Raw genomic sequence first — 27,970 nt, forward strand, 5'->3', positions numbered from 1 at the left:
GTTTCTTTAAAGGTTTCCTAGAAAAGGCTTGGCTGAAGAAATATTTCTCCTCCCCGCCTCCTCCCCAGCAGCCCCACTCACGTATAAGTGTCCTTGTGGACACCCCTGTTCTTAAATGTTGCAAGATCTTCATTTTACTTGGTAAAATCTAGTACATTCTAGATCATTCTGCCAATGTAGTCAATCCTGCCCTCTGGATAGCCCTGAAGCAAAGACAGATTATAGCAAATTCTAACATCTAATCCTGCATTTTGAGATTTCTTTTCATTAACCTAATTCATAGATGTGTATGAGTTACGCTACCCAGAATTGTCTATGATGATAGTTTCATTGTTTTCTACAAGAGACCGTGATCCACCAAACAGATCATCTTGTGGGAAAAAAGTATGCTTTATTTTAGCAGAATTTCACTGAATTTCACAGATCCCTTGGCTGTTAGTATTTTCTATATCTTTTTATAAATATGTGGGCTGCCAAGGCGGCTTCATGTTTTCACTCCCCATAAATCAGTATCCGACAATGGATGAAAATAGTATTAAGTTTAGCAGCTGGATTTCATATTTTCAAAAATGGGGCATCAAAACTTGTGGCTTTATTTCTTTGGAGAACTGTTGGTTGCAGCCACTTCTTACACACAAGAAGATCTAACTTGTTTGGAGATTAACTCCACTATCTTTCCAAGATTAAACTGGTGAAAACATGAATAGTAAACATACATCTATCCTTCTGTTTTGATGAATTTTGAAGCATCTTAGTTCAGTTTAGCAATAAAGTACTATACCTTAACCCCCAACACAGAAACCGTCTTCAACGGTTCATTTAGTGCAGTGGTTCTCAACCTGTGGGTCGGGACCCCTTTGGGGGTCGAATGACCCTTTCACAGGGGTCACCTAAGACCATCGGAAAACACATATTTTCAACGGTCTTAGGAACCAAGACACCAATTTTATGGTTGGGGGTCACCACAACATGAGGAACTGTATTAAAGGGTCACGGCATTGGGAAGGTTGAGAACCACTGATTTAGTGTCTGTTCCAATTTACAAGGGCAGTGAAAAAAATGACTTATAACTGTCTTTCACACTGATGACTGTTGCAGCATCCGTGGTCACATGATCAAAGATCAGGTGCTTCACCACTGCATATATTTATGACAGTTGCAGTGTCCCTGGGTCATGTGATCACCTTTTGCGACTTTCTGACAAGCAAAATCAATTGGGAAGCTGGAATCACTTAATAATTGTCTTCTAACTTAACAACTGGACTGATTTACTTAACAACTGTGGCAAAAAAGGTTGTAAAATCGGGCAAAATTCACTTAACAAATGTTTCATTTAGCAAAAATGATGGGCTCAAGAGTAGTCATAAGTCGAGCGCTATCCGTAATAAATTTCATTTCAATAATGTTTGGTTTTGCTCTTCATGTGGGATTTATGCCCAAGGCGGGATTAGAACTCACGGTTTCCTTAATTTTTTAGTCTGTTGCCTTAACCACTATAAGAAACTAGTTTACATTAGGATTACTCTAGTTAAAAAAGGGCAAAGAGTATCATCATCATTCTCACAACCACCACTGGCATCCTGGAAAATCACAGTCATTGAATATATCCCCAAATCAGTTTTGCATTCTTGTTCTACCCACAATGGCTCCAAAACATTAACTCTTTAAAAGGAATTTAATAGGTTATGGTTTGTTTTCTAGGACAACTTTTTCCATACTGCTGGCCTTCTGATGCATGTGAACTGTGACTCCCAGAATTTCAACTTGCAGGGCCAATGGGATTCTGGGAGCTGCAGCCCTAAGGCATCTGGAGGGCACCAGCATGGAGAAGGCCATCAAAAGAGAAAGTCATCTAGTTTTCTTACGGTGACCTCCCCCCCTCCCCCACAACCAGTTGAAGCTTTACCTGTTTGGATCAAGTTGAAGCTGACATCTGCCTCAGTAATCATGGGAAGGATGTGATTCTGACACCACTGCAGTGCATTACCTTTGCCTCCAAAGGGATTGAGCAAGAGGAGGAGGCGGCGGGAACGTGGCAGTAGATTACTGCTAATCTCTGAAGGGACAAAAAGATAACAAGAAGATTAAGCATTCTGATTTCCAAGGAGCACTGAGAAAATTAGATAGAAAGATAGATAGATAGATAGATAGATAGATAGATAGATAGATAGATAGATAGATAGATAGATAGACAGACAGACACAGACAGACAGACAGACAGACAAGCTTTATTGTCATTTTTTATTGTGGCATAGCATATATTAAAAATGAAATTCTGTTGCGCACTCTCAAAAAAAAGTATATATCCATACACATAAATCTCTCTCTCTCTCTCTCTCTCTCACACACACACACACACACACACACACATACACACACACACACACACACACACACAGAGTGTTCGCAGCTTCAAAAGCACAGCTGATCATGGTAGGGCGCTGCAGTGAGTACAGGAGGCAAAGCACAGAACCGTTCAGACAAGGCAGCAGCTGTTCCAGGTTGCCATTTTGGCTTCTGCGCCTCACGTTTTCAGCCTTGGAACGTTTTGTTTGAGACCCATTCAAGGCTGCGGGGATCACCAATGCACATCGCCACCAACTGCTGCCCAAAAATGTGATGCGCAGAGGCAAAAAATGGGATGTGCAGAGGCTTAAAATGCGATGCACAGAGGCCAAAAAATGTAATGCACAGAGGTGGCTAAGTGCTCTGGTGATCCCCGCCACCTTGAACAAGTCTCAAACGGAGCGTTCTGAGGCTGAAAACGTGAAGCGCAGAGACCCAAAACACAAGCCACGGAGGGGGTGATGGTCTGTGGCAATCTCTGCAGCCTGGAAATGCGCGGAGGTGGAAGGGTGGGGGGCAGCGGTTGGGCAGGGCTATATTTGGTGTATAAGACACACCCAAATTTTCACCCTCTTTTAGGGGGGGAAAAGTGTGTCATAGTCCAAAAATATGGTATTTATCTTACTCATTGTCCGTTTTGAATACAGGGTTGATACTATATGGACAAAGCTGTGACTGAATCCAGATGTCCCAAAGGTGCTTTTTAAGAGGCAACTGGACATTCTGATTTTTCTCTGAAAACCTTATCCGGATTCAGCTTCTATGGAGTTTCTCAGTCATCCAGGTCATGGTTGTCCCAAAGGTACTTTTTCAGGAGCCAACTGAACTTCCTTGTTTTTTCTTTGAAGACATTTCACTTCTTATCCAAGAAGCTTCTTCAACTCTGAAGAAGCTTCTTGAATGGGAAGTGAAATGTCTTCAAAGAAAAAACAAGGAAGTTCAGTTGGCTCCTGAAAAAGTACCTTTGGGACAACCATGACCTGGATGACTGAGAAACTCCATAGAAGCTGAATCCGGATATTCCGCTTTGGGTACCACAAAGCCCCCTCACAGAAAGCAACAAGGAAAACTGGCCATGGAGAGGATGGGTAGCATCCCTGACAATAATGAGGACCCTGATCAAGCAGCGCTTATATGCTATGTACTGGATAGAAGGAAGTGAGCTAATTCTGCTGTCCTCAGCAGGGTAAGTAACTATGGGCTTATCTTCAACCTAGTGCAAAACTAAAGTATAAAATACAAGATTCAGTGCCGCGATAAAGGACTATCAGCAAAAGCTCCTGATATTCTAATCTGTGCACATACCAAAGATAAATTAAATGGATCCTTATACAAGGATGCAAAGGGCAGGGAAACTGATTGCTATCAAAGTAGAACAGCCAAGTTTCTAAAATTTGGTCACATCCAACGTTTAGGTTTATAAGAAAGCAATCCTAGGTGCATGTCTAAAAGGGAAACAAATTTAGTCAATTATGAGGCTGAACTGATGATAAACTGCATACAGGGAGCCCTCAAATTGGGACCACAAGTGAATCCAAAATTTCCATTGCTAAGACAGTTGTGATGTGAATCTGGCCCCATTATGCTACTTTTCTTGCCACAGTTAAGTGGATCGTGGCAGTTGTTAAATTAGTAACACGGATATTAAGTGAATCTGATTTCCCCATTGATTTTGCTTGTCGGAAGGTTGCAAAAGGTAATCACATGACCCCAGGACACTGCAACTGACCCATGTATGTGCTAGTTGCCAAGCAACCAAAATCTGATCATGTGACCATCGGGATGCTGCAACGTTCTTAAGTGTAAAAACCAATCATAAGCCATTGTAACTTTGAACGGTCACTAAATGTATGGTTGTAAATTGAGGATTATCTGTACAGTATTACATTCACGATGGCAGAGTTGTCAAACTCGCAGCTCATGGGCTGGATGCGTCATGTGCTGGCTCCGCCCCAACCCACTTTAGCCAAGGGGGGGGGGAAAGTCCTGATATATCATGTGACTCCGCCATGGCAATACAAGTTTGACACCCCTGAACTATGGGATATCTTCCTACAATACAAGGGAAAGCATCCCATCACTTCAGCATTTGCTCAGGTAAACTAGCTAAATTCACATTTTAGGAAGCAGAATCTGCCGTCTGGTGAACGCCTGAAAAATCTGCTGTCTCATGAAGGAATCTAAAAATGCCAGCATGGTAGTTATAATCCTTCCATATTGTGCAAGCTTCCTGCTCAAATTCCACCCACGAGATAAAAGCAGCTTTTCCAAACCGCAGGCAAGTTGGAAAGACAGATTAATGCTGAAAATTGAAGCCTGCAGTTCCAAATAACTCATCTTCTCAGGATCTGCAGCTAATACGCTAATTTTAGGTCACAGACACTCAGCATTACAATACTGAAACCTCACAGCATTTGAAAGCTGCCTGAATGGTATTTTTCAGTACTTTGGCATAAATAATGACCTTTCATGCAGCGAGTTTGATCTCTGAGGGTGCTGCAAGGCCAGCTGCGTGCACCGAATTGCATTTACACACATGGATCTATAGCTCTACAAATGTACTGATGTATCTGTATGCATGGCTATTAAAAAAACTTCAGCCTCAATTTAATCAAGGTGAAGGCATTTAAGAATTGTGGACTTCAATTCCCAGAATTCCCCAGCCAGCATGGCTGGCTGAGGAATTCTGGGAATTGAAGTTCACAGGTCTTAAAATGGCTCTGCTCTAGAATCTGGTTTCCCAGATTCTTATTGTCTCCAGCTCCATTGTGACTGTTGGTTTAACTATTCTATCATCATGATCTTATATTAATAGATTAATATAATAATTGATTTTAGGGAGGAAGGCAAATCTCCTCCTCATTTCTCCACTACACTATCCATGGATACCAGAGGTGGGTCGCTTTCGGTTCGGCCCAGTTCGGCTGAATCGGTAGTTGAATTCAGGCCTGGGTCACAGAACCGGCAGCGACTCAGACCTGCCACACCCCCGAACCGGTTCCCTCGCCACCACTGGGCCATATGCGTGAAGAACTATTTACTTTACGCTCGCACAGAGACAATGTCGGGGGGCGGCGTCTAGGAGTAGAGCCTTCTCTGTTGCGGGCCCAGCCCTGTGGAATGACCTTCCCCCGGATATTAGGACTACCTCTGACCTCCGCGCCTTCCGGATAAAGCTCAAGACGCACCTATTTCAAGTAGCTGGCCTGGCTCAACCATAGTTCGTTCATACTGCTCCTGACGGGTTTTTTAATTTTTGTGACTTTTAGACTTTTATTAGGGGATTTTAAACTATGTTTTAACTGTCTTTTCTTATCTTCATACCTCCTCCATGTACACGTGTTCGTTTATTCTGTGTGTGTATTGTCCATATTGTTTTTATGTGTTTTATTGTACGCCGCCCCGAGTCCTTCGGGAGAGGGTGCGGCTAAGAAATAAATTTATTATTATTATTATTACTTTGAGCAACGCACATTTGCACACCGGTAGTAAAACTGGCAGCAACCCACCCCTGATTGACACATATTCTTAAATCCAAGAAAACAAAACCACCATTTTTAGTTCTTTGATGTCAAGTATGAATTTGCTAAAAGCCAGTTAAGGTAGTGGCTAGGTCATTATGCTCAAAATCAGGAAACTGTTTAGGTCATGTCTTGCCCGAGGCAAAACATTAATATATTTTGATTTCAGCTGTCATCTATTCCAATCCTCCCTTTTTAATAATGTATGCAGTGTACAACTCAATAAACATGGGATTGAGGTGTGTCCTCATTTCACTCCCTACCCTAAATCATCCATTTCTCCAAATTTAGTTTGTTAGCACATGTTCTTTTTCCATAATGAGCTTCTTCATAAGAACAATAAAATATTCCAATAAGTTCATTAGCCATCATTCCACATTTCAGTATGATTGCCACAATTCGTTCTGTGCCATTTTATAGCTTAGCATTTGTATTTATACATCAGTTGTGGTTAATTTTAAAATTATCATTAACATTGATGTATTATTTTTAACTTGTAAATGTTAACCTTGTTTTTTAATGTTTTTTTAAACTGTGCTTTTAGTCATGTTTTATATTATTTTATTTGTAAACTACCCAGAGTCACTTAAGGGTCACTTAAGAGGGCCGTGAAAATATTTACGGACCTCTTGCATCCTGGACATAAATTGTTTCAACTCCTACCCTCAAAACGACGCTATAGAGCACTGCACATCAAGACAACTAGACACAAGGACATTTCCCCCCCCCCAAACACCATCACTCTGCTGAACAAATAATTCCCACACCATTGTCAAACCATTCACTAAGGCTGCATACTATTAGTCTTCTCACCATTCCTATCATCTATCTCCTCTCATTTATGACTGCATGACTGTAACTTTGTTGCTTGTATTCTTACAATTTATATTGATATTGTTTCCTGAATGCTCATTTGTATCCTATGACTACCCTTAAGTGTTATACCTTATGATTCTTGTTGAATGTATCTTATCTTTTTATATACACTGAGAGAATATGCACCAAAGAAAAATTCCTTGTGTGTCTAATCACACTTGGCCAATAAAGAATTCTATTCTATTCTAAAGCGAGATGGGCGGTATAGAAACTTGATAATTAAAAGATTCTATATTTATCCTGTATGTTGCCCTGAGTAGGGCAGCCTTACACATCCTTATATAAATAAATAGCCTTGCTCTTGTGAAGAAAACAAAGATGTTTTTCTTGCTCTTTATTTATTTATCCTCTGCTATGACATTCTCTATTTTTCTGAATCCTGTCTGGCTATTTAGCACTTCTTTCTCAGTACATTGTATATTCTTCTTTGTAAGTTCTTCACTGAAATTTGACTTCCATGAGGAATTAGTTCAATAACATGCATACTTTTTTGCATCTCATTTCTTTGGTATAGATATGTAAGACTGTATATTATCCAATTTCTTGGTTGCACGGATTTAATTCACATTAGTTGATATAGGGAGGTTAAAATTGTAATTCTTTTGCACTGATGATGTTATCTAGTTTGGGTAATGAAACGTCTGCGATAAAACATTTCAGAGATCACCAAGGACCCAGATATTTTTCTTGCAACTTTACACATTCAACAGTAATTCATCTGAGCTTAATGATTTCTTAGTTAATAATAATTTGATAATTTGCTTAATTCTTACGTGACAATAGTTTAACAGAGCAACTGTCTACTGTACCTTTATTTTCTAAGGGTTGTCACTTATATTGTTGAATATAATATCTCCCTGCCTATGATTCTGTCCTACTGTCATTTCAATTTCAATTCAATTTCAATTTATTAGCGCTTATAGACCGCCCCCTCTCCCGAAAGGGACTCGGGGCGGTGTACAGTCCATGTCAAAGAACAAAATTAAAACAATTAAAATTACTACATGGAAAATATATATATACAAATATAAAATGGATAGATGCATAAGAGGAGGATAAAAGATGTGCAGAACTGTATTGCTAATAAATAATTAAAATAAACAGACATTAAGATCCCAATACCCAATAAAATTAAGACTATAGAACAATACCCTTAAAAACCAGTAGAATATAAATGCCAGGAGATAGGCGTTGAAATTATGCCAGGCCAGCCAGTCGAAACAGGTGAGTCTTTAGTTTCTGCCGGAAGGAGCGGAAGTCGGTGGTGGTTCTGATGTCGGGGGGGAGGTCATTCCAGAGGGTTGGGCCCATCACAGAGAAGGCCCTACTCCTTGGCGTCGCCCGCTGGCATTGCCTAGCGGACGGCACCAGGAGAAGCCCCTCTCTGTGAGAGCGAATTGGCCGCTGGGATGTATGTGGGAGGATGCGATCCCGCAGGTAACTGGGCCCTATGCCATGGAGCGCTTTAAAGATGGTGGTCAAAACCTTGAAACGCACCCGAAAGACCACAGGCAGCCAGTGCAGCTCACGCAGGAGCGGTGTCACATGGGAGTACCTGGTACTCCCCATGACCGCCTGCGTTCTGGACTAGCTGCAGTCTTCGGGCGCGTCCCAAGGGAAGCCCCATGTAGAGAGCGTTACAGTAGTCCAGGCGAGACGTCACCAGTGCATGAGTTTTGCCAAGAACTGGAAAGAAATACCATTGTTTGGCAAAATGGTTGTAAAACATGGTCATGTGACTAATGGGGCTCTATGATTGACTGCATATGCAGCCTGGTTGCCAAGTGTCTGAAGTATGGTCACATAACCAGATGATGACCTTTGAACCTGGGTCATAAGTACCTCCTCCCTGATAGGTTCAACGGAACTTTAAACAGTTGCTAAGCAACTGGTCATAAGCGAAGGACTACCTGTATTTTCATCTTTCATTTGCTTCTATAGAGATAATTAGAGTATTCTTGAGATTCTTTCTTAGCTGTACTATTTTTAATCTTCAAACCATCTTATTTTCTGTTGTTTTTCTCCATTTATTGACATTCTTGGAAAGAAATGATATTTATTTCCTTCTCCTTTGTTACTTTCTGTTGGAAATCTACATTGAATCATCATTATCTTGTTCTGATTTATCCAAGGCTTCTGCCTGTTCTTCAGCTATAGTGACATGTTGTTCTAAAGCCCATTTGAATTTTTCTTCTTTGAAATTTTTGAGATTCTCCCCCTTTAACTTTTAAAGTATATCTAATCTCTTCCAGCAGTGTTCATATCATAATTTAACCCTAGTGAATCTGCTTTTAATTGATCTTAGATTCTGATTAGACATCTTCCAAGTCAAATCTCGTTTATTCAGTTTTGGTAATAATAATTTATGTTTATTTCAATCTGCACCTGAAAATATTCTGACTGACCTGCACTTTTCCAAATATGATCCTCATTTGATTCCATTGTGTATATTGTCAAATATTTATGTTTTTTGAAGCAAGTATTGACAATATTGCATTTACTTAATTTACTTCCTGTTCAATACTTCCATTTTCTTTTATTTTAGTCCAGTCACCACTGGAGGTACTATATGCTTTCCTGATGTTTTATTTAGTTCTACTTGCAATTTGCCATATAATTCATCAGTATGCATCATTATTGCTTCCACATTATAGATGTTAATTAAGTATCCACTAATTCTAATAAACACAGTCCTGTTGTTTATTAGGTTAAAACAAGGGCTGTGCATATTTAATAATGCTACATTTTTGAATTTCACTGCTATTTTATTCTTTCATATTGCAGATGACACACCTTCCATTATAAATCACATAATCATCTTATTTAAAGTGATTCTGCTCTATCTTCAATCTTATTTCTAAAATATCCATTTCTATTTTGACAATTCAGTTGTTTCATGCTTTTCATACTCCATCTTTCCCTTGCATGAGTTCTCATAAAGCAAGAAATTCCTCTTTAGATATCAGCACTCTGAATAGATTTCCTTACAGCTTTGGTCTAATCATACCATCACTTGTACATCCACTCCTCATTTAGTGACTACTTCAGTTAAGGACCATTCGCAAATTCATTTTCTGACCAATTCATTCCTTTATGGCCATGCAGATATATGAGAGTAACACTGGAAAAGCAGTACGAGAAATCTGAATGAGACATCAGCAACCTGTAGGAGATGACCAGGGTGTGCCTGAAGGAGGGGTCAAGGACATCATCAGTTTTGAATCCCTTTGCGCTCCCAAGAGATCTAAGTCCATGGTTGACTCTTATCTACTACCAATTTGCCTTGAAGATTAGTAGTTCAGATTCTTGTTAAGAGATAGCATAGAACTTGTACTCATTTGAATAACTTTCTTTCCTAATTTCTTGCACCTGACACAACCCTTTATCTTCATAGTATCTTTATCTTGCTCAATTATGTGTTTCACCCAGTGAACATTTCACTTAAAGACTAATCACTGGAACATAAATCAGTTGCTAAATGAGGAGTGGGTGTATTTCCTTGTGAAAATTCAATATTTTTTCCTCAGTAATTAGAGGAGTGTTTCCTGACTTGAAGGTCTTCTCATCTGGTACCCAAACTTGTTTAAATAGTTTATAATCAAAGAGTTTTCTTGCTAACAGGCTCTGGCTGTTTTCTAGGAAGCTACATTTGGCTATGGCACCTGCATTGTGGAATATTCTACCTCACAAGATGAGGATGATCGCATAGCCTTTGAAGGTCCTTCAAGATTATGCCAGATATTTGATGACCCCAAAGGACAGGTGAATTAGTAGGGTGGCTGTTTTTTTATAGCTTTTAAATTTTCTAATAATTGTTAACCATACTAATTTTAGATACTTGTTGTTTTAGTTTTATTATGCCCTGCCCACTTATTACTTATAACATGGGTAGTTATATAAATTAGAAAAATAAAAGAAAAATGTAACAGCAATTTATTGCTGCCTTTATCAGAGTTGATTTTGGAATTTGTTTTTCGATGGATGGTTGTTTGTGTGGTTGCAGAGTCTCATCGTGCATATTAGTTTGGTAAAAAAATATGTTTAAAGTTTATTTAAGAATTAGATCTGGACTTCACATATCTTAAAATTTGAGGGCAATATTGATGGAAACTATGCACCATAGAGAGCACTTCTAAACGCAAGGACAATTTATTAGCTTTTACATGATTTAGAGATTTGGCATTTGCATTGAGAACTTGCTGATCTAGGCCATGTTATGCTAGCAAAAGGTCAACTATTGGCTCCAGTTACTAATCATTAACTATATAATTAAATTTTATAGAGATATAAATCTTCAGAAGCACAAATATGCACAACACATTAGGCAATTACATATTGGTATTTGCCAAAAATTTATATAATCAGGCTTTGAAGATCGTAGAAGTAATTATTTATTCAACTTTAGCCACTTCCCTCAGCTGAGACGTAATGGGTACGATCTGTAATAAAATCTCCAAAGTATAACAAATCAAATAAAAAATAAGTCCAAAAATAACATCACAAAAGAACAAAAAAAATGTAAGATAACAACAGCAAGAAATAAATAACTAGATGGATGTATTCAGGTGTCAAAAATCCTCTTGAATAATTCTGGCTTTAATACTTTCCTAAAATCGTAGAGTTAACCCTCTGGCTGGTGCAGGACTGGACTGTCAAAGAAAACATAACAGATGGCCATCCTATTTCTATAATGGTGGTTCAATAAGCGCAACCTGGACTTGTGGATTTCAACTCTCAGAATTACCTAGTCAGCCATGAGGAATTCTGTGAGTTAAAATAAAAGTCCACACATCTTAAAGTTGCAAAGTTTCCATCCACTGTTCTGGATGGAAAGGTATCCCAAATTTTGACTGTTTTATCATGCTGTCTAAGTGCAACCATCTGGCACAATTCAACTTAAATAAAAGCCCCATGCTTTGTAATGTACTGAGAGCAAGTAAGGACATCTACAGAATGCCACAAAGCATGACATTTTATCATTCCCCCAAACTCCTGTCAGATGAGCCTTAGAGAAAGGTCGTTTTTTTAGGATGATGCTGGTTTGTGGAGGAAACTCTTCCCAATATTTATTCGGATGCACAGAATGTAGCAATAAGGGTAAGAACTGAATAGGTACTTTAGCCTCTGAGAAGTAAAAGTAGGTTGGTGCTTCAAACAGAGATCAGGGTCAAGGCAAAGAAATGGGTGGGGCCATACATAATAATCTGATCTCCAAACATTGATATTATAATTATAATATATAAGGTATTCTGTTTAATGAGTTTCCCCATTTCTAGAGTTAGGCCAGGGATCTGCAACCTTAAACACTCAAAGAGCCATTTGGACCAGTTTCCCACAGAAAACACCAGGAGCCACAAAACCTGGGTGGGCGTGGCCAACTCAACATCACTCCCAGCCAGTCACATGACCACCCCCCCCAGTCATGCTTACTCAGGTTTTGTGTCTCCTAGTGTTTTCTGTGGGAAATGGGTCTCTCTCCCCCCCCCCCGCAACCTTCCTTTCCTGTTTTTCTCTTTTTCCTGCTCCTCTCTTTTTTCTTTTCTTTTCTTTCTTTTCCTTCTCTTTTCCTTTCCCCTCTCTCATTTGTTTCTTTTTCCTCTCTCATTCTCTCCCTCCATCATTTTCTCATTTCTCTCTCTTTCTTTTTCTTCCTTTTCTCTCTGTCTCTCTCACACACACACATGCATGCACGATTGGGGATACACTTGCAATGCTGCCCATGGCATTGATTGAAAAGTGTCCTTCAGGCAGCTTTAAATCTTGCGTGGGGGACTTTCAGTGCCTGGAGGATGCTTTTCAATTAAAATTGGTGGCGGCACTGCTCAGCTGGAGGAGTAAAGAAACTCAGTGCAGAGGGAAAAGGAGGATGGTCACGCCGAACCTCGCAACCCCAGGCTCAGAGAAAGCTGGAGAGCTCTCACCAAAGACACTCGCCCGTCAGCAACCCATCAGCTCTGTGTATCTTCACTGTGCTTTGGCCGAGCCCAACCCCTCACTTGAGGGTATCCCCGCTTGTGTGTGCCCACCCGGCCCTGCAACAGCTGACCAGGGGGTTGCATGAGGAGGAGGAGGATTGTATTCAGGGAAGCTGCCCCCACGGATTGTGCTTGCTCTTCAGCTGTGGGCCTGTCTCCCTTTCTGTCATACCCTCCTCCCGGATCCCATTCCCATCCCACCAGTCCTTATGTTAGTAAGGTTGGTGTTGGCCATGGTCGTGTTGGGCTAGTGTCTCGAGGCGGAGAGCAGATTGTGCAATTGCGTTGGTAGGGAGCCACAGGAGAGGGGTCAAAGAGTCACATATGGCTCCAGAGCCGTGGGTTGATCCCTCCAAGTTAGGCAACCACTAGAGACATTGTGTTCTACTTTGACTTTCATCAGAGCTGAAAAAACCTTTATCCAAAATGTGCCAAGTGAAATCCACCCTCTCCTTTGTACATGGCATCCTTCTGTTGTTTCTTTAAGGCAGTGTTTCTCAACCTTGGCAACTTGAAGATATCTGGACTTCAACTCCCAGAATTCCCCAGCCAGCATTCGCTGGCTGGGGAATTCTGGGAGTTGAAGTCCAGACATCTTCAAGTTGCCAAGGTTGAGAAACACTGCTTTAAGGTGACCTTACCCAATTTCCTACATTCCAGATATACAGGTAGTCCTGGATTTCCGACTACAATAGATCCCAAAATTTCTGTTGCTAAAGGAGAGATTTCTTAAGGGAGTTTTACTCCATTTTACGACCCTTTGTGCTACAGTCATTAAGAGGGATCCTTGATGCTCTATGAGCTTGGTTGTTTTCTTGCAGATGTTTCATTACTCAAACTATGATGATATTGCCTTGTTTGGCTAATGAAACTTATACAAAAAAAAAAACCGAGCTCAGAGAGCACCAAGGACCCTTCATTTCATCCCTGAGCAATACAAATATATTTTCCTTTATTAGTGCAGTTAAGTGAATCATTGCAACTCTTAACACGGTAGTTAAGTGAATCTGAATTCCCACTGACTTTGCTTGTCAGAAGGTAACAAAAGGTGATTGTGTGACCCAGGACACTGCAAGTGTCATAAATATGAATCAAATGTCAAGCATCTGAATTTCGATCATGTGACCAAGGGGATGCTACAATACAATGGTCTTGCGTGTGAAAAATGGTCATAGGTCATTATTTTCAGTGCTGTTTGAGCAGTCACTAAACAAACTGTTGTAAGTCGAGGACTACCTGTATTGGACTTCAACTCTCATCATTCCCAGCCTGGTTCTAATGCTAGAAAGCCAAGCTTACTTAAAGCCAAACTAAACGCAGAGATGTAATACAGGTAGTCCTTACATACAGCCATTCATTTAATGAGGGTTCAAAGTTACAATGGCACTGAAAAAAGTGACTTATGACCATTGTTCACATTTACAACCATTGCCACAATCCCCATGGTCTCAAGATCAAAATTCAGGCACTTGGCAACTGACTCATATTTATGACGCTTGAAGTGTCCTGAGATCATGCAATCACCTTTTAGTACCTTCTGAGAAGCAAAGTGACTTATGACTGTTTATCACACTTACGACTATTGCAGCATCTCCTTGGTCACATGATCAAAATTCAGACACTTGGCAACTGGCATGTATTCATGACGGTTGCAGCGTCCTGGGATCATGTGACCACCTTTCGCGACCTTCTGACAACCGAAGTCAATGGGAATGCCAGATTCACTTAACAACCGTGTTACTAACTTGACAACTGCAGGGAAGAAAGGTTGCAAAAGGGGTCAAAACTCACGTAATAACTGTCTTGCTTAGCAACAGAAATTTGGAGTGGTTGTAAGTCGAGGACTACCTGTATTGAGAGGAAGGGAGATCGTCCTCTCTTTTCTCGGCCTGCTTTGTTGGGAGAAGAGGGGCACTCCTGCACAGAGACTAAGCCTCCAAGCTGAAAAGTGAACAGGGCCGGAGCCCCATGAAATACAAGAGGGTGTTTGTTTAATTTGTCCTTTACAGCTGCTGTGGGAAAGAGCCACAACCCAGAAAGCGGCTCCTTGCACTGAAAGACTGGTGACACTGCAAATGAGTGTCTGGCTCCAATCTGAAGGGCTCCTGTGGAGTTTCTCACCATTAAACTGCAATGCCAGCAGCTCTGTCTGGGATGCAGAAAACGTTAACACTCCGAGGATTAGGATTCTATGGTGGACTCTTGGCTTATGCCACTCCCCACAATGCATCTGTGCCTTTTGATATCTCCCAGGTAATCATGGGCCCCATTGCACAGCAGTTGGGGAGTGCAGTGCAACACTTCCCGAAGGAAGAACAAAATGTCCCTGTGTTTGTTTACACGTTTTCCTCGTCTTAGCTTGGTTCCAATGATTACTCCCTCCGCAGTCACATGACCCCAGGCATTTGACAAAAACTGGCCCTTAGCGAACCGTTGTTTTGGTTAACGAGTGAGGCAAGAAAAGGTTCTGAAATCAGATCAGTCGTGTGAGTGACCACGTTTATAATTGTCATGATTTAAAACTGTGATGCGCAGGCACCATTATGGTCGTAAGTAGAAGACTACCTGTATTATTACCATTACCATGTTTCTCTGAAAATAAGACAGGGTCTTATTTTCTTTTTGACCCCCAAAATAAGTGGTTGGCCTTATTTTCAGGGAGGTCTTATTATTTTTGAGGTGCAGGAGGCGGCGAGTGTGGTCACCCCAAGGCTGCTGCTGTGTGGCAATATTTTGTGGGGAGGACTTATTTTAGCGCATGCGCTCAAAAGCCCGATTGGGCTTATTATGGGAAACAGGGTAGTTATACTCTTGTCCCCCTTTTTCAAGACACTGTTTTCTACAGTAGACAGCAATGGCAATACAGGCATGTCCTCAACTTAGGACCACAATTGTGGCCAGAATTTATGTTGCTAAGTGAGAAATATGTTAAATGAGTTTTGTCCCATTTTACGACTTATCTTGCCACATGTGTTAAGTGAATCATTGCAGTTGTTAAATTAGTAACACGGTTAATAAGTGAATCTGGCTTTCCCATTGACTTTGCTTGTCAGAAGAACTGCAAAAAATGGTCACATGACACTGGGACACTGCAGCTGTTATAAACATGAGCCAGTCATCAGGCATCCGAATACAAATCATGTGACACTAGGGGTGCTGCAATGGCATATTTTTCATAATGGTGAAAAATTGTGGAAAATGGTCATGTCACTTTTTTCAGTGCCACTGTAACTTTGAATGGTCACTAAATGAACTAGTACATGAACAGAAATCATAGTCTAGGTAGCAAATGACATCCTTTAGCTGCCCTCCAGAAGGAAGCCAATAGAAGACAGTTTCATGGAGCAGGAGGAACTGCCATCCACAAAGGGACCCACATTTTCCCTATGTTGGGACCATTCCTGATAAAAGACGCTGCTTTGGGCGCTGCTTTGAAGGAGATGGGAAGACCTGATGGATCACTAACAAGGAATAAAATCCTCCTAACTACATTTGTACCCTGTTTCCCTGAAAATAAACCCTTCCCGAATAATAAGCCCAATCAGGCTTTTGAGCGCATGCGCTAAAATAAGTCCTCCCCCCAAAATAAGCCCTCCTGTAAATTATTTAAATGCATGCGCAGCTGGTCCCTGCCATTTCCTCAGGTGGAGGAAGGGTGGGAACATGCCCAACACGCCCCACATGCACCTGCCATCCATGCATAGGCCATTCCCATAAACCCTAGCTACCGTGTCCCTTCTCTTAGTGGCGGCCGCAAATAGAGGGCAGGCCCAGGGATGCTAGGGCTGGCAAGAGCGTGCCAGAAACAGAGACAGAACTTCCAGCCCTCTCCGGATCAGCTGATCCGCGGGCCAATGTTAAGGGGCCTCCTACATCTCAAAAATAATAAGACCTCCTTGAAAAGAAGGCCAGGCGCTTATTTCCAGGGTCAAAAGAAAATAAGACCCTGTCTTAAATTCAGGGAAACACAGTAGTTTCTTTGACCAATAAACCCCATAGCAATAGTACTTAAACTTACCATGCTTCTCCGAAAATAAGGCCTAACCTGAAAATAAGCCCTAGCTCGATGTTTTACACATGCACTCAGTATAAGCTCTACTCCCCCCAGAAATATGCCCTAGTTAAGACTCCTGTCCACTCTGTTGCACCTGGTTTCATGGGGTGGGGGCGAGGTGCAAGGGTAAAACTAAAAAAGGGTGGGGATGGGGGGGTTGAAGCTGCTTACCTTTGGACAGTTGTAGCTAGGCATCACACACCCCAGCACCTGCCTCACCTTGCTGGCCCACTTTTTCTATAGCTGCTTGCCACCACTCGTGCCTGTCACCTCTGGCCTCCATTTCACTGTCAGAGGCTTTTAGTAAAGGCCTCTGCAGCGGATAAAAGAGCTCACTTCTCAGCTGCAGAAGCCTTTCCTGAAGGCCTCTGATGGCAAAACGGAGGCCTGGAGATGATGCATGCGAGTGGTGGCAAGCAGCCGCAGAAGTAGTAGGCTGGCAGTGGCCACACGGGCTCCTGCTGGACAGGGCTGTCGGTGTTGCCTGTGTGAGGTGAGTCAGTGGAAGACATCCCCGAAAATAAGACCGAGTGCCTTTTTTGGTGGCAAAAAATATATATAAGACCAGGTCTTAGTTTCAGGGAAAACACTGTATAAACTGCTTCATAGCACTCTCTTAAGTAATTTATAGAGTCAGCATATTGCCCCCAACAATCTGAGTCTGCATTTTACCAACTTCAAAAAGGTGGAAGGCTGAATCAACCTTGAGCCAATCAGAATAGAACTGCTGGCAGTTGGCAGAATTAGCCTGCAATACTGCATTCTAACCACAGTGCCATCACACCTCTGTTGTATTATTTAATTCAAAAATTTATTTAGTAATTAATTCAAGATTTATTTGAAATATTTGTAGGCAATGCAACCTCAAAAGGTGGTTCACAAAACATTACTAGAATTAAGACATAGGGCAATATCCTAAAATACAAAGTCCGTAGAAAAGAACTGAAGACAACTGGACTCAAACTTCCAGATAATGTTCATCAGCTGATTCGTGCATATGTTCAAAAGCAGAGGAGCTACAATAAAGATCTGAGGCAAAGTCCAGGAATATGAGATGACATAAAAGTTCAATGATTTCTTAGTCACTGGTATCTCAGCTTCTGGTTACCTGAGGAAATTTCATTAGATATTTTGTATAAGGATGAAGGAATCCCCAGAAACCTGGTTCTGACTGAATGAGCTTTATTTTTATTGATTTATTAATCACATTTACATGGCTACCCATCGCACAAGAAGTGACTCTGGGCAGCTTTATCACAAAATATAAGAAATATATGGGGTGGGTATGACGGGGAGGAGCAAAAATAACCTGGATCAAATGAAGGTAAGGATGATTCACACATCCAAGTACATCTAAGCTAACCATATAGACAAATAAAGCAGCTATTTCGTGGAATAATTTAATTCCTTATCATGGTATCTTAATAAACCAATCTCTTAGCTGTTACAGAACAGACTGAACTCACAAATCCTACTAAACTACATTGCATGTGCAAAGAATGCCACTGAAACTCACTAGCTAAGCAATTTTCATGCAACACAACTTTTTGTTGCTCTCCCACAAGGTCAGGAGACATACTTCAAAATGCTTAATTCCTATACAGGTAGTTTTTGTCTTAGAACTATTCATTACGACCTTTGCAGCATTTCCATGGCCACGTAATGAAATTCAGCTACTTGGCAATTGACTCATATTTATGACAGTTGCATAAATATCATCTTTTGTGACCTTCTGACAGGCAAAGTCAACAGAGAAGCCAGATTCATTTAACAATTGTGTTGCTAGGTTAACAACTGCAGTGATTCACTTAACAACTACGGGAAGAAAGGTCATAAAATGGTCTTAAAACTCACTTAACAATTGACTTGCGTAGCAATAGAAATTTTGGGCTTAATTGTTTATTGTGAGTCGAGGTCTACCTGTAATTTTACAGGTTTACATCCTCCTCAATAAACCAGCAATTTTATTTAATGAAGTACATTTTCTACTCAGAAAAAAATGTGGCTTCTGTCACTCTCCACTTTATATGACCTGCACAACCGAACATTTCCACTTCTGGTTTCTTTTTCCCCAAATGCCCCCTCCATGTAAATTGGGATCACCCTCTCTTGCTTAGGCTGATAGGTCAATGGGTCTGGATAATGTTACAGCCCAAACGCCACTGTCCCTGAGCCCACCAAGAAACTCTCTCAAGGCACAATATACAAAAGAGCAAAGCGTTTTATGGATTTATACTGAGGAATTCAGTAATTCTTCCAAGGATAGAAAATGCACAATAGATGCAAACCTTTCAAAAGTTGGCAGCAACTAGTAGCTCTTAATGTGACAGAAATGGAAACTCTCCTGGAGACTACGAGAATTCCATCAATAATGCATTGAACTGAGTGCAATCAGTTCGATCCCTCTCAAGTAACTGAACTATCCCCATGTATTATATAGAGACTATTTAATTATACCGATCCCCATAGACAATATGATTAAATACAATTGAATTTAAATGCCGGTTTCTCTTCATGCTGGCAATGCCCAAATCTTTCTGGCTGGCCTTTGCTATTTCTCTGCATGCCACACAAAGATCAGGAATGATCCTTGTGTTGTGCGTTTTGGAGACTAGAGAAAGGAGGTGCCAATGGGCCCTTCCACCAAAGTTATGCTTTATGCTCCATAAGTAGAGGTAGTCGTCATTTAATGTTTGTTCAGTGACTGCTCAGTTATGATGGTACTGAACAAGTGGTAGTTATAAACAGTCCTCAAAGTGTTCCAACAGATCCAGTGGTCACTTGATCGCAATCTGGGCACTTGGCACCTGGCTTGCACTTATGACAGTTGCAGCATCCCACAGTCAAAGAATTGCCATTTGTGCAACCTTCCCACTCAACCAGTCAATGGAGAAGCCAGCAGGGAAAGCCATAGGTTGTTCAAATAGGTTGCTTGCAGTGCACTCTCTCACACTTGGCAGCAGTCTCCCTCAGTCTCCCAGCCCTTTGCTGGCCACCTGATCTCCTCCCTTGCCCTACAGGAAGCCATTACCTGTTTGTTGGCCCACATTCAAACCATTTAAAGGACTTGCTTAATGATCTAGAAGCAATGGGTGGAAACTAATCAAGGAGAGAAGCAACTTAGAACTGAGGAGAAATTTCCTGACAGTGAGAACAATTAATCGGTGGAACAGCTTGCCTCCAGAAGTTATGAATGCCCCAACACTGGAAGTCTTTAAGAAGATGTTGGATAGCTATTTGTCTGAAACGGTATAGGGTTTCCTGCCTGGGCAGGGGGTTGGACTAGAAGACCTCCAAGGTCCCTTCCAACTCTACTATTGTATTGTATTGTATTGTATCTGCAATCCTTGCTTAACAACCGCAACAGGGAATGCCAGAATGTATTGTATTGTATCTGCAATCCTTGCAGAACAACCGCAACAGGGAATGCATCGCTAAGCGATGCGGTCACACAATGTTGTGCTTTACAAATGTATCACTGAGCGATGGAAACCAAGGCGATGAGACACAACAATCCTGCATTGTAAGCCAGAGGTCTCCAAACTTGCCAACTTTTAAATCTTGTGGACTTAAAAGGCTGGCTGAGGAATTCTGGGAGTTGAAGTCCACAAGTCTTAGAAGTTGCCAAGTTTGGAATTCACTGTTCTAATCTTTTGGGGGCCAGTCTCCAGTATAGGGATTAGATACCAGTTGTGCAGTGTTGAGGACTTACACCATCCCTTAGGCTTTACCATTATTATGGGAACCCATGTGGAGACCTATTAGTAGTCTCACTGTGTTTGCATGTGTGTGTGTGTTTGTGTGTGTTGTGTGTACATGTGTACACAATGGAGAGTATCAGGATAGAAATGGTTCTCAAATGACTTCTCGCCTATAAACTGGAACTTCGGTGGCAGAACGTTACATACAATATTCAAGATACTGCTAGCATAACAGGGTTTCCATCATTATAGTGCTATAATTATAAGGCTGAGTTATTTGGCACTTTGTTAGTAATGATTTGTAGGCCTTTTTTCTTTCAGCATAGACAGGTGTTCCAAGGTAGCTTTCCACTGGCAAGCTTCAACCAAGTTGTGTCATTATGTAATTCGGTCTACATTCTTGACATATAAAATTTATCTACCGATACAGCTTCTCTTGTATGCTTTACTGTACAGATTTTAGCTTAGAGGGAGACCTGCCCTCAGGGTTCATTTGTATTTTGATTAGGTACATACCGAAAAATACCAACTAACTCTTAAAGTACTGCTTTTTCTCCTCCCTCTTATCCTCCATAGATCTTTTCCAACTTGACTGAGCAGCTGAAATTCTTCATTGTTTGGTTTTTTTACTTCACTTGAAAAACATACCACTGGTACAAAAGCAGAGCTGACAGATTTCCTGTCAATGGAAATGATATATTGAAAGAAGCTGTAGGTATGAATTCCTGGTGCAACACAACCGTTTAGATTTTATCCTGTCCCACAAAATCTTCTGGATGAGGAGAACAGAGCAAACAAGTCTAAGAATTTGGAGAGCGAATGAAAATTCTTAAGTTAAACATTAAAAAAAAAGTTGTTTAATATCATTTGAAGGAAGCACCCGAAGCACAAATCCTATATCACACAGTAAAGAAGAAACCTGCATGATGTGGGGTTTTTTTTCCTGCCAGGCCACCCTTCTTCCACAAAATCACTAACCACACCATAAAAGCAATCATATAAATCTTCTAGCAGTAAATGCATTCAGCCACCCATCAGCAAGGGGTAATGCGTCACACAGAAATTCCTGGCCACTTTTGAACTAAAATGAATGGGGGAGACTGTGTGTTTTCAGAACAAATTCCCTTTTAATACCAGCCCTCCTATGCAATGTTCAGCACTTCCCCTGCAGTTCTTTAATTGCTGGTACAGCTGTCTGTGTTTAATGCATCATCATCATGATCCTTTAGAAAGCCTGCTCTTTTTTCTTGTACACAAACTGAAAGCAAGCACTTGTATTCTAGGAGGGCTTATAGTTCTGTACGAAAAGTACTGCATCTTATAGAGCAGCAATTATTTTGACTTGGTTCCTGAGAATTCTTCTTGCAGTCAGCTGATTCATGACTTCTTTGTGGAATGTGCAAACCAGATGCAAAAGGAGGCCAGAATGTTGTATTTGTATGTTCTTCGTCCTTAAAAAAAAAGGTCACCCACTAGTTTTAGCTAGTGCTGAATCAGGCACTGCCAGGCTAAACAGCATGTTGTAAACTGTGAATTCTCAGTCATCCAGGCCATAGCTATCTCAAAGGTGCTTTTTTTCAAAAGGAAACTGAGCTGTTTTTTCCTTGAGAAATAAGTAGTTTTGCTTCTCATCCAAAAAGCTGCATCAATTGTGACTGGATGTGAAGGGGGGGATGGAAAGACAGGTTTTGACAGGATAGTGGGAAGGGGATGGAAGGATATTTGTTGGCAGTCATCTGGTTGTTAGCAGTCTAAGAGCCATTGAGACCAGGGGGGGGGAGGGTGTTTATTACACGGGCCAGAGGTGTCATGCACAGGCCACGCCCACACCAGCTCCACAAAGGGAAAAAACACCGTGAAGCATCAAGTGATGGCAAAGTGACACAGCAAGTTTGACACCTGTGCTGTAGCCAATGCTCATGCTTTCCTAACTTTTCATTTTTATGTGCCATTTATGGAGTAGTCCTTGACTTACTACCACTAGGGTCTCCTGCTTGCTCAGGGGGTTGGACTAGATAACCTGCAAGGTCCCTTCCAACTCTGTTAATCTGTTAAACTAAGTCTGACAATTACACTCATCGTGGTTGTAAAGTGGGTCACCACATGACCAACACAATTTTACAACCCTTTTTTGCAGTGATCATAAAGCAATTGCCATGGTCGTTAAGCAAACCCATTGTTTGCCATGGGATGTTTTTGCTGAAAACCAGAAGTAAATGTAGGCTTTTAGTAAAAATGTAGTAAATTGCAGTCACATGATTGTGGAATGCCACAATTGGCCAAAAATGTGGGCTGGTTTCAGAGTGCTGAAAATGTGGTCACAGGGACAGCAGCCATTAGAACTGGATTGTAAGTTTCTTTTGGGAAATCATGTTTAACTTCAAATGTTTGCTGACTGACCCGTCGCAAATCAAGGACTACCTCTCTTCCATTTGATTGTCCCTTCCCCTCTGCTATACATTAAATAAGCAGTTTATATGGTGCTGATAAATAAGAATACTCAATAAAGAATCACTATCAGTCTGATATTACTTAAGCGAACACAATATATTCTGTATTCTTTAGAGTTGCTATGTTGATTGGAAATTTCAGAACTGGATTCAACACACTTGAATTCAGAGCTTCAGCTTGTAAGCAAGTTGTTCAATATAAATGGATCTTCTTCCATTTTCCATTTACATGAATTGCAAGTTAAATACATTTGAGTGTGGGACGTGAAGTCATTGCAACATTTGACTCCATAATTCCCAGGACATTTATGCTCACATTTTAAACAGAAAGTTCATTCAGTTGGCAAAACATGCCTTTAGGCTGTTTATATGATAAAAGGAAAAACAGAGAGGCATATATTCTCTTACTTCTAGCAGACAACATTAAGAATGGAAGGTGGTTTTAAAAAACACAATTGCAGAGAAATATGACAATTTCAGCAATCAAAACTGATCAAGGTGAAGACAGGTTTAATGCGATGTAATCTGAAGAGGTTTCAGATTCACAACCTTTGAATTCTGATGGGAGTTGCCTTCCATTATATAAAGGCAGGTCAACACAGCAATAATTTTATTCAAATATGCTGTACTTGTTAGAAAAGCCACAACTTGCTTCCATCTCAATTACCAAACATTTCAAAAGCTAGCAACACCCTTGAATGCAAGTTTGCATCTTTCCAGGGCAATCCAACATCAAGGATTTGTAGACTGGAGATTAATCTACTCTGTAATCCTAGCAATTTGAAAGTAAGATTACAATAGGATTATAAAAAATACTGACAATCAATAAGTTTGCAGCAAGTATGAGGAAAAGATAATTTAGAAAGGATCTGAAGGAAAAGGGTTAGCAAAATGTTCTAAGACAACAGAAATAGGAGTTTTATATTCTCTGGGTCATGAGAGCTTGTATTAATTAATTCTGACTTCTTTAACTAAAAATTGACACATCTGTTGGCAGGCATACTCTAAGTAGATGTTCAGTTTTTCGGATATCTTATAAGATTATGTGGCAGGCCTACACAACAATATTGTATTTATTAAATTTATATGCAACTCATCTCACTGCTGAACCACTCTGGGGCTCTCCTACATTTAAAGCACACACACACACACACCATTATTCTTTATATTCCAGAAAATCATCCTATCAGGATAAGCACTTGTAATGAATTCTCTCCCAATAAGGGGATTGTTTTTTTTTAAAGACTGATAAACAAGCAAGCACACATCAGACTTGCAGTCCAACAACAATACAGTTTAAGGAACGCCACCACATAGAAACAGATAGCACCTGCCATCTCTCTAAGTGAGAAGCAATACTCCCCAATACAGGGCAACCCCTTACCTGTTTCACTGGAAATTGGAATTCCCAGCACTAGGCACTTGATGGCAGCTGCCCATTTTTCGGCCAGAGCCTGGTTGTCCTTGTAGCGCTCTGCTCCGTCCACTTGAAAGGTCTTTGCAATCCGTTGCCGGGCCCGTCCTGAGCCCATTGCTACCTTTTTTTTCTTCAGTGGGTAGGCATAGATGCAGAAGAATGCTGACTGGTTTGCTACTGTATGGCTGCGCAGGGTGTGGCAACCCACCACATCTATCAGCCGTATCACAGTCCGTTGATCAGTGTCCGGCTTGGGTACTAGGCGCTGGATATGCAATTCAGTCCGGGTGAGGCTGAGGGCATAGCGGATCCCCTTAGGCGGGTAGGCTCCAAACTCCCCATGGAGGATGGCCTCGGAACCTTCTTGACAAGGCTTCAGTACCAGGTTCATCTTGTCATGGAATCCCAGCTTTACAGTTGTGCTTTATATCTGTCAAAACAGTTGGTTCCAACCCACCACTACTTAATCTCCTTTTTCACTACTACTCCCACCACCCTAGATTTGAAAAGCAGGATTTAAAACCTTTCCAGTAGCACAAATTTTCCTTAAGTCAGCTGGGCAGCCAGTGCAACTTTCTTTCATCAAGAAACTTGCTTCCTCACTTGCGCTTCTTAAGCATTTTCCAGAGTTAATTGCTCTTTTATTGAGCAAGAAACCTTTGTGCCAAGGAAATCAAACAAGAAGAAAAATACAGGTATGCAAGTATCTCAACTTTTCTGAAAAATGTCATCCAAATTCTAGAGGAATGAACACAGACCTGTCTGACTCATTACGGGTTTGGTATAACACTAGGGTTAATAAGTATGAAAAGAGGCTTTTCTTAGCAAAACAGGTGCTTCTTCAGAAACATATGTAGAAAATCTTGTTTTTGGCATGATATATATTCCCCTCTAGATAAGGTGTTTAAATATTTAACTAGAAAGCTGTCCAACCTGTAAGAATCTCATCAAACAAGCTGACCACAGAACACAGTTTTAGCAAACTCTTTCCCTTCCCTTTAAATTTTTTTAGAAGCCTGCTTCTCCAAAACTTCAGAGAAGGAAAGAACCTCAGTTAAAAATTAAACAAAATATTGATCTATTTAGGAGACACCCAGGAATGAAACAAAAATACCCCAAAAGGGGGAGAAAATTTGAGTTTGGAAAGAGAATGCAGGGACACCATCCTACCCTTCAACTAGCAGCAAGCCGAAATAAAATACTTTTATTAAGGCACCCCCGTTTGCCGGTTTAACCCAAATCCCGAGTTTTAGAAACAAATAGTCTCTCACAAATGTTTGCAAGAGGGTGTCATTATAAAAGGGGAGAACAGGGGAATCATTTTACAAAGCTATTTAGTTTTTTAAAAAGTGGAGGAGGGCAACAGAGCTGATCATTATTATACACACACACAAATATACATTTATGCTGGGATGCGGAAGGACGTTTGAGATACACCCCCCCAGAAAGGACTATTCCCCTCTCACCGGGCACGCTTTCTCCAAAAAGCCAGATGACCTTACGAAGGAGTCAGTGGGGAGGAGAGGGGGGAAAGGAGGAGAAGCTCCCATTCACTTCTCAAGGTCTCCCCACCCCTGACAACCTCCAGTCTTCAGGGCCTCTCCCACACTTCTTTCCACGCCATTCCCCGCTTTGCTCAGCCCCAGCTCTTCTTCCCGCTTCCCAAGCCCAGCTCTCCCCTCTGCGCTGAGCTGCTCAGCTGCAGACTGCCTTGCATGCTACACCGGGGAGTGTTCTTTTCTACCTGGGGAAGGATGAGCAATGGGGTGGGGAAAAGGTTTCTCCCGCCCTATCAGAGGTCAGCAAGCCGTGGCAGTCCCGCCCCTCAACGGCCCCCTCCTCGTATATTGGTGGGTGGTTTTGCCATCTTTGACGACAGCGCGGGTATAAAGCAGCAAAGCGGCCATCTTAATTAAGGGACGAGCACCCACGAAGGGACTCAAGTTACAAAGGAACGCCGAGTTCTTAAAAGTTCTAGCGAAGGAGGTTGTTTCTTTCAGCGATGATAGGTTTTGCTGAGGGGAGAGGGACAATTTGAACTTTGGGCAACGTCAAGGGAGAGAGAAATTTCCAGCTTCCTCCAGGACTACTATCTGTAATAAGTGAAAAAAACGCAGATTCTGTCTCGAGAAGAGGGATGCAGTAGCGGCCATTTTGGATCAGGGCAATTTCATCCTTTATAGCCCATTCCCTAGCCTAACCCAAAACATTTAGTCAGGGAAACTTCTGCATGCGTCACGTAGCGTCATCCATTTTGGATATGGGCAAAACGTGGCACCTTCACCTGGAATTTTTCTTATGGGAACGCAAGCCCTGATTGGCTGTTTTCAGCTTAGATAATAAAGAGAGCCGCTTATGGGAGGATTTTCACTCCGAAATTCGCATATAATCAATTATTAAATATACGATATACAGTCTCCACGTCATACCTATTCATATTGTTAACACTCTCAATAGGAAGTTGAAAAGTGGTATGCAATAAATTTGTTTATATACATATACAAGTAATGCTCTTTATAAACCAGAATTGGGACTGGCAACTCAGTCTTTTAAGCAGAGCAATCAATAGGTGAAATCACGGCCTTGCTTATAATTTTATTTCAGCTTTCCCTTGTTTTACAGACCTACAAAGATTGTAAAAGTGAGGACTGATAGCAAAATTACTTTTCATCGCTTTTGAGGACTACCTGTATACCTATAAAAGTATTAAAACCAAAAACAATCTGTTGAATGCAATTTAGAAGATTTTGAAGTTTTTCTAGAAACACTAGGCTATTCACTACTCCAAAGGAAAATATAGTCCATACTGTTGAAAGAAATGTCCTTCTGGATTCGGCTCCAAGTGGGGAAAAAGACACTGGAGACATGGAGGCTGCTTGGAAAGATGGTTTAATGGTGGACAGGACCACATGGCTTGAGTCCTGAACAGAAAAGGTGATCACATGCTTCAATGTTGGTGGAGAAAAAGGGAAGGAAGGCTGAGATGCTGATTATTATATTTAAAGGGGTGGCAAGGGCTGAGGCAAGGCTGCGACTCGAATAACAAGGCTTTATTACAACAGCTAACGCAACAGCAACTCCAGAACCAACAAGCTTAAATAGTTCCCGCTTGACAGCAATTTATATGCAGGCTGTCTCATGGGCAGCCAATCACTACGCAGTAACTTTTCCTGCTCTTGCCGCGACCAATGGGTGAGAGTCGGAGGTGGGGCTACGTCTCTGAGGCAAGGACATAACACCCCTCTCCAAAAGTCTGGCGCATGCGCAATCCTGCAAATATGTAGGGCGCCTGCGCGTTCAACCCAATCTTCTTGCTCGGCTGGAACTGAGGCAGGAGGAGGAGACTTCTCCAGGGGAACTGCCCGCGACTGCGCTGACTCTCCGCCCGGCAACTTTGGATGCAACCCTGATTCCCCAAGTAAGTCTGGCACCGGAACGGTGGATCGCCTGGTCAGGGAATGCGATGTTCCTGTGGAGGTGTCAGGAACCAACTGGGGAGAGATCAGCTGGTGTCTGTGTCGAGGCCATCAGCGGTCGCAGCTGATCAATGTGGCGGCGCCAAACGCGCCCATTGCTTAGGCCAACCCTGTAAGAGCAGTTAATTGCTGAATGCGCCCCGTAACCACCTCG

General features: G+C 41.4%; 1 protein-coding gene across 1 annotated transcript in view; it reads right to left on the reverse strand.

Moving 5' to 3' along the window:
- The window catches only part of SPHK2 (sphingosine kinase 2), a 39,390-nt gene extending 13,367 nt beyond the window's left edge, over positions 1 to 26,023 (reverse strand). Inside the window, exons 1-3 of the mRNA XM_081969662.1 lie at positions 25,807 to 26,023; positions 24,308 to 24,770; positions 1,907 to 2,056 (exon numbers count right to left, since the gene is read on the reverse strand). Of these exons, the coding sequence (XP_081825788.1) occupies positions 1,907 to 2,056; positions 24,308 to 24,731 (574 nt within the window). The 5' untranslated portion in view covers positions 24,732 to 24,770; positions 25,807 to 26,023. The remainder of the gene's footprint in view (positions 1 to 1,906; positions 2,057 to 24,307; positions 24,771 to 25,806) is intronic.
- Positions 26,024 to 27,970: the final 1,947 nt, after the last annotated feature.

Source organism: Natrix helvetica (genome assembly GCF_964273705.1).
Source record: "Natrix helvetica genome assembly, chromosome: Z".
Taxonomy (NCBI): Eukaryota; Metazoa; Chordata; class Lepidosauria; order Squamata; family Natricidae; genus Natrix; species Natrix helvetica.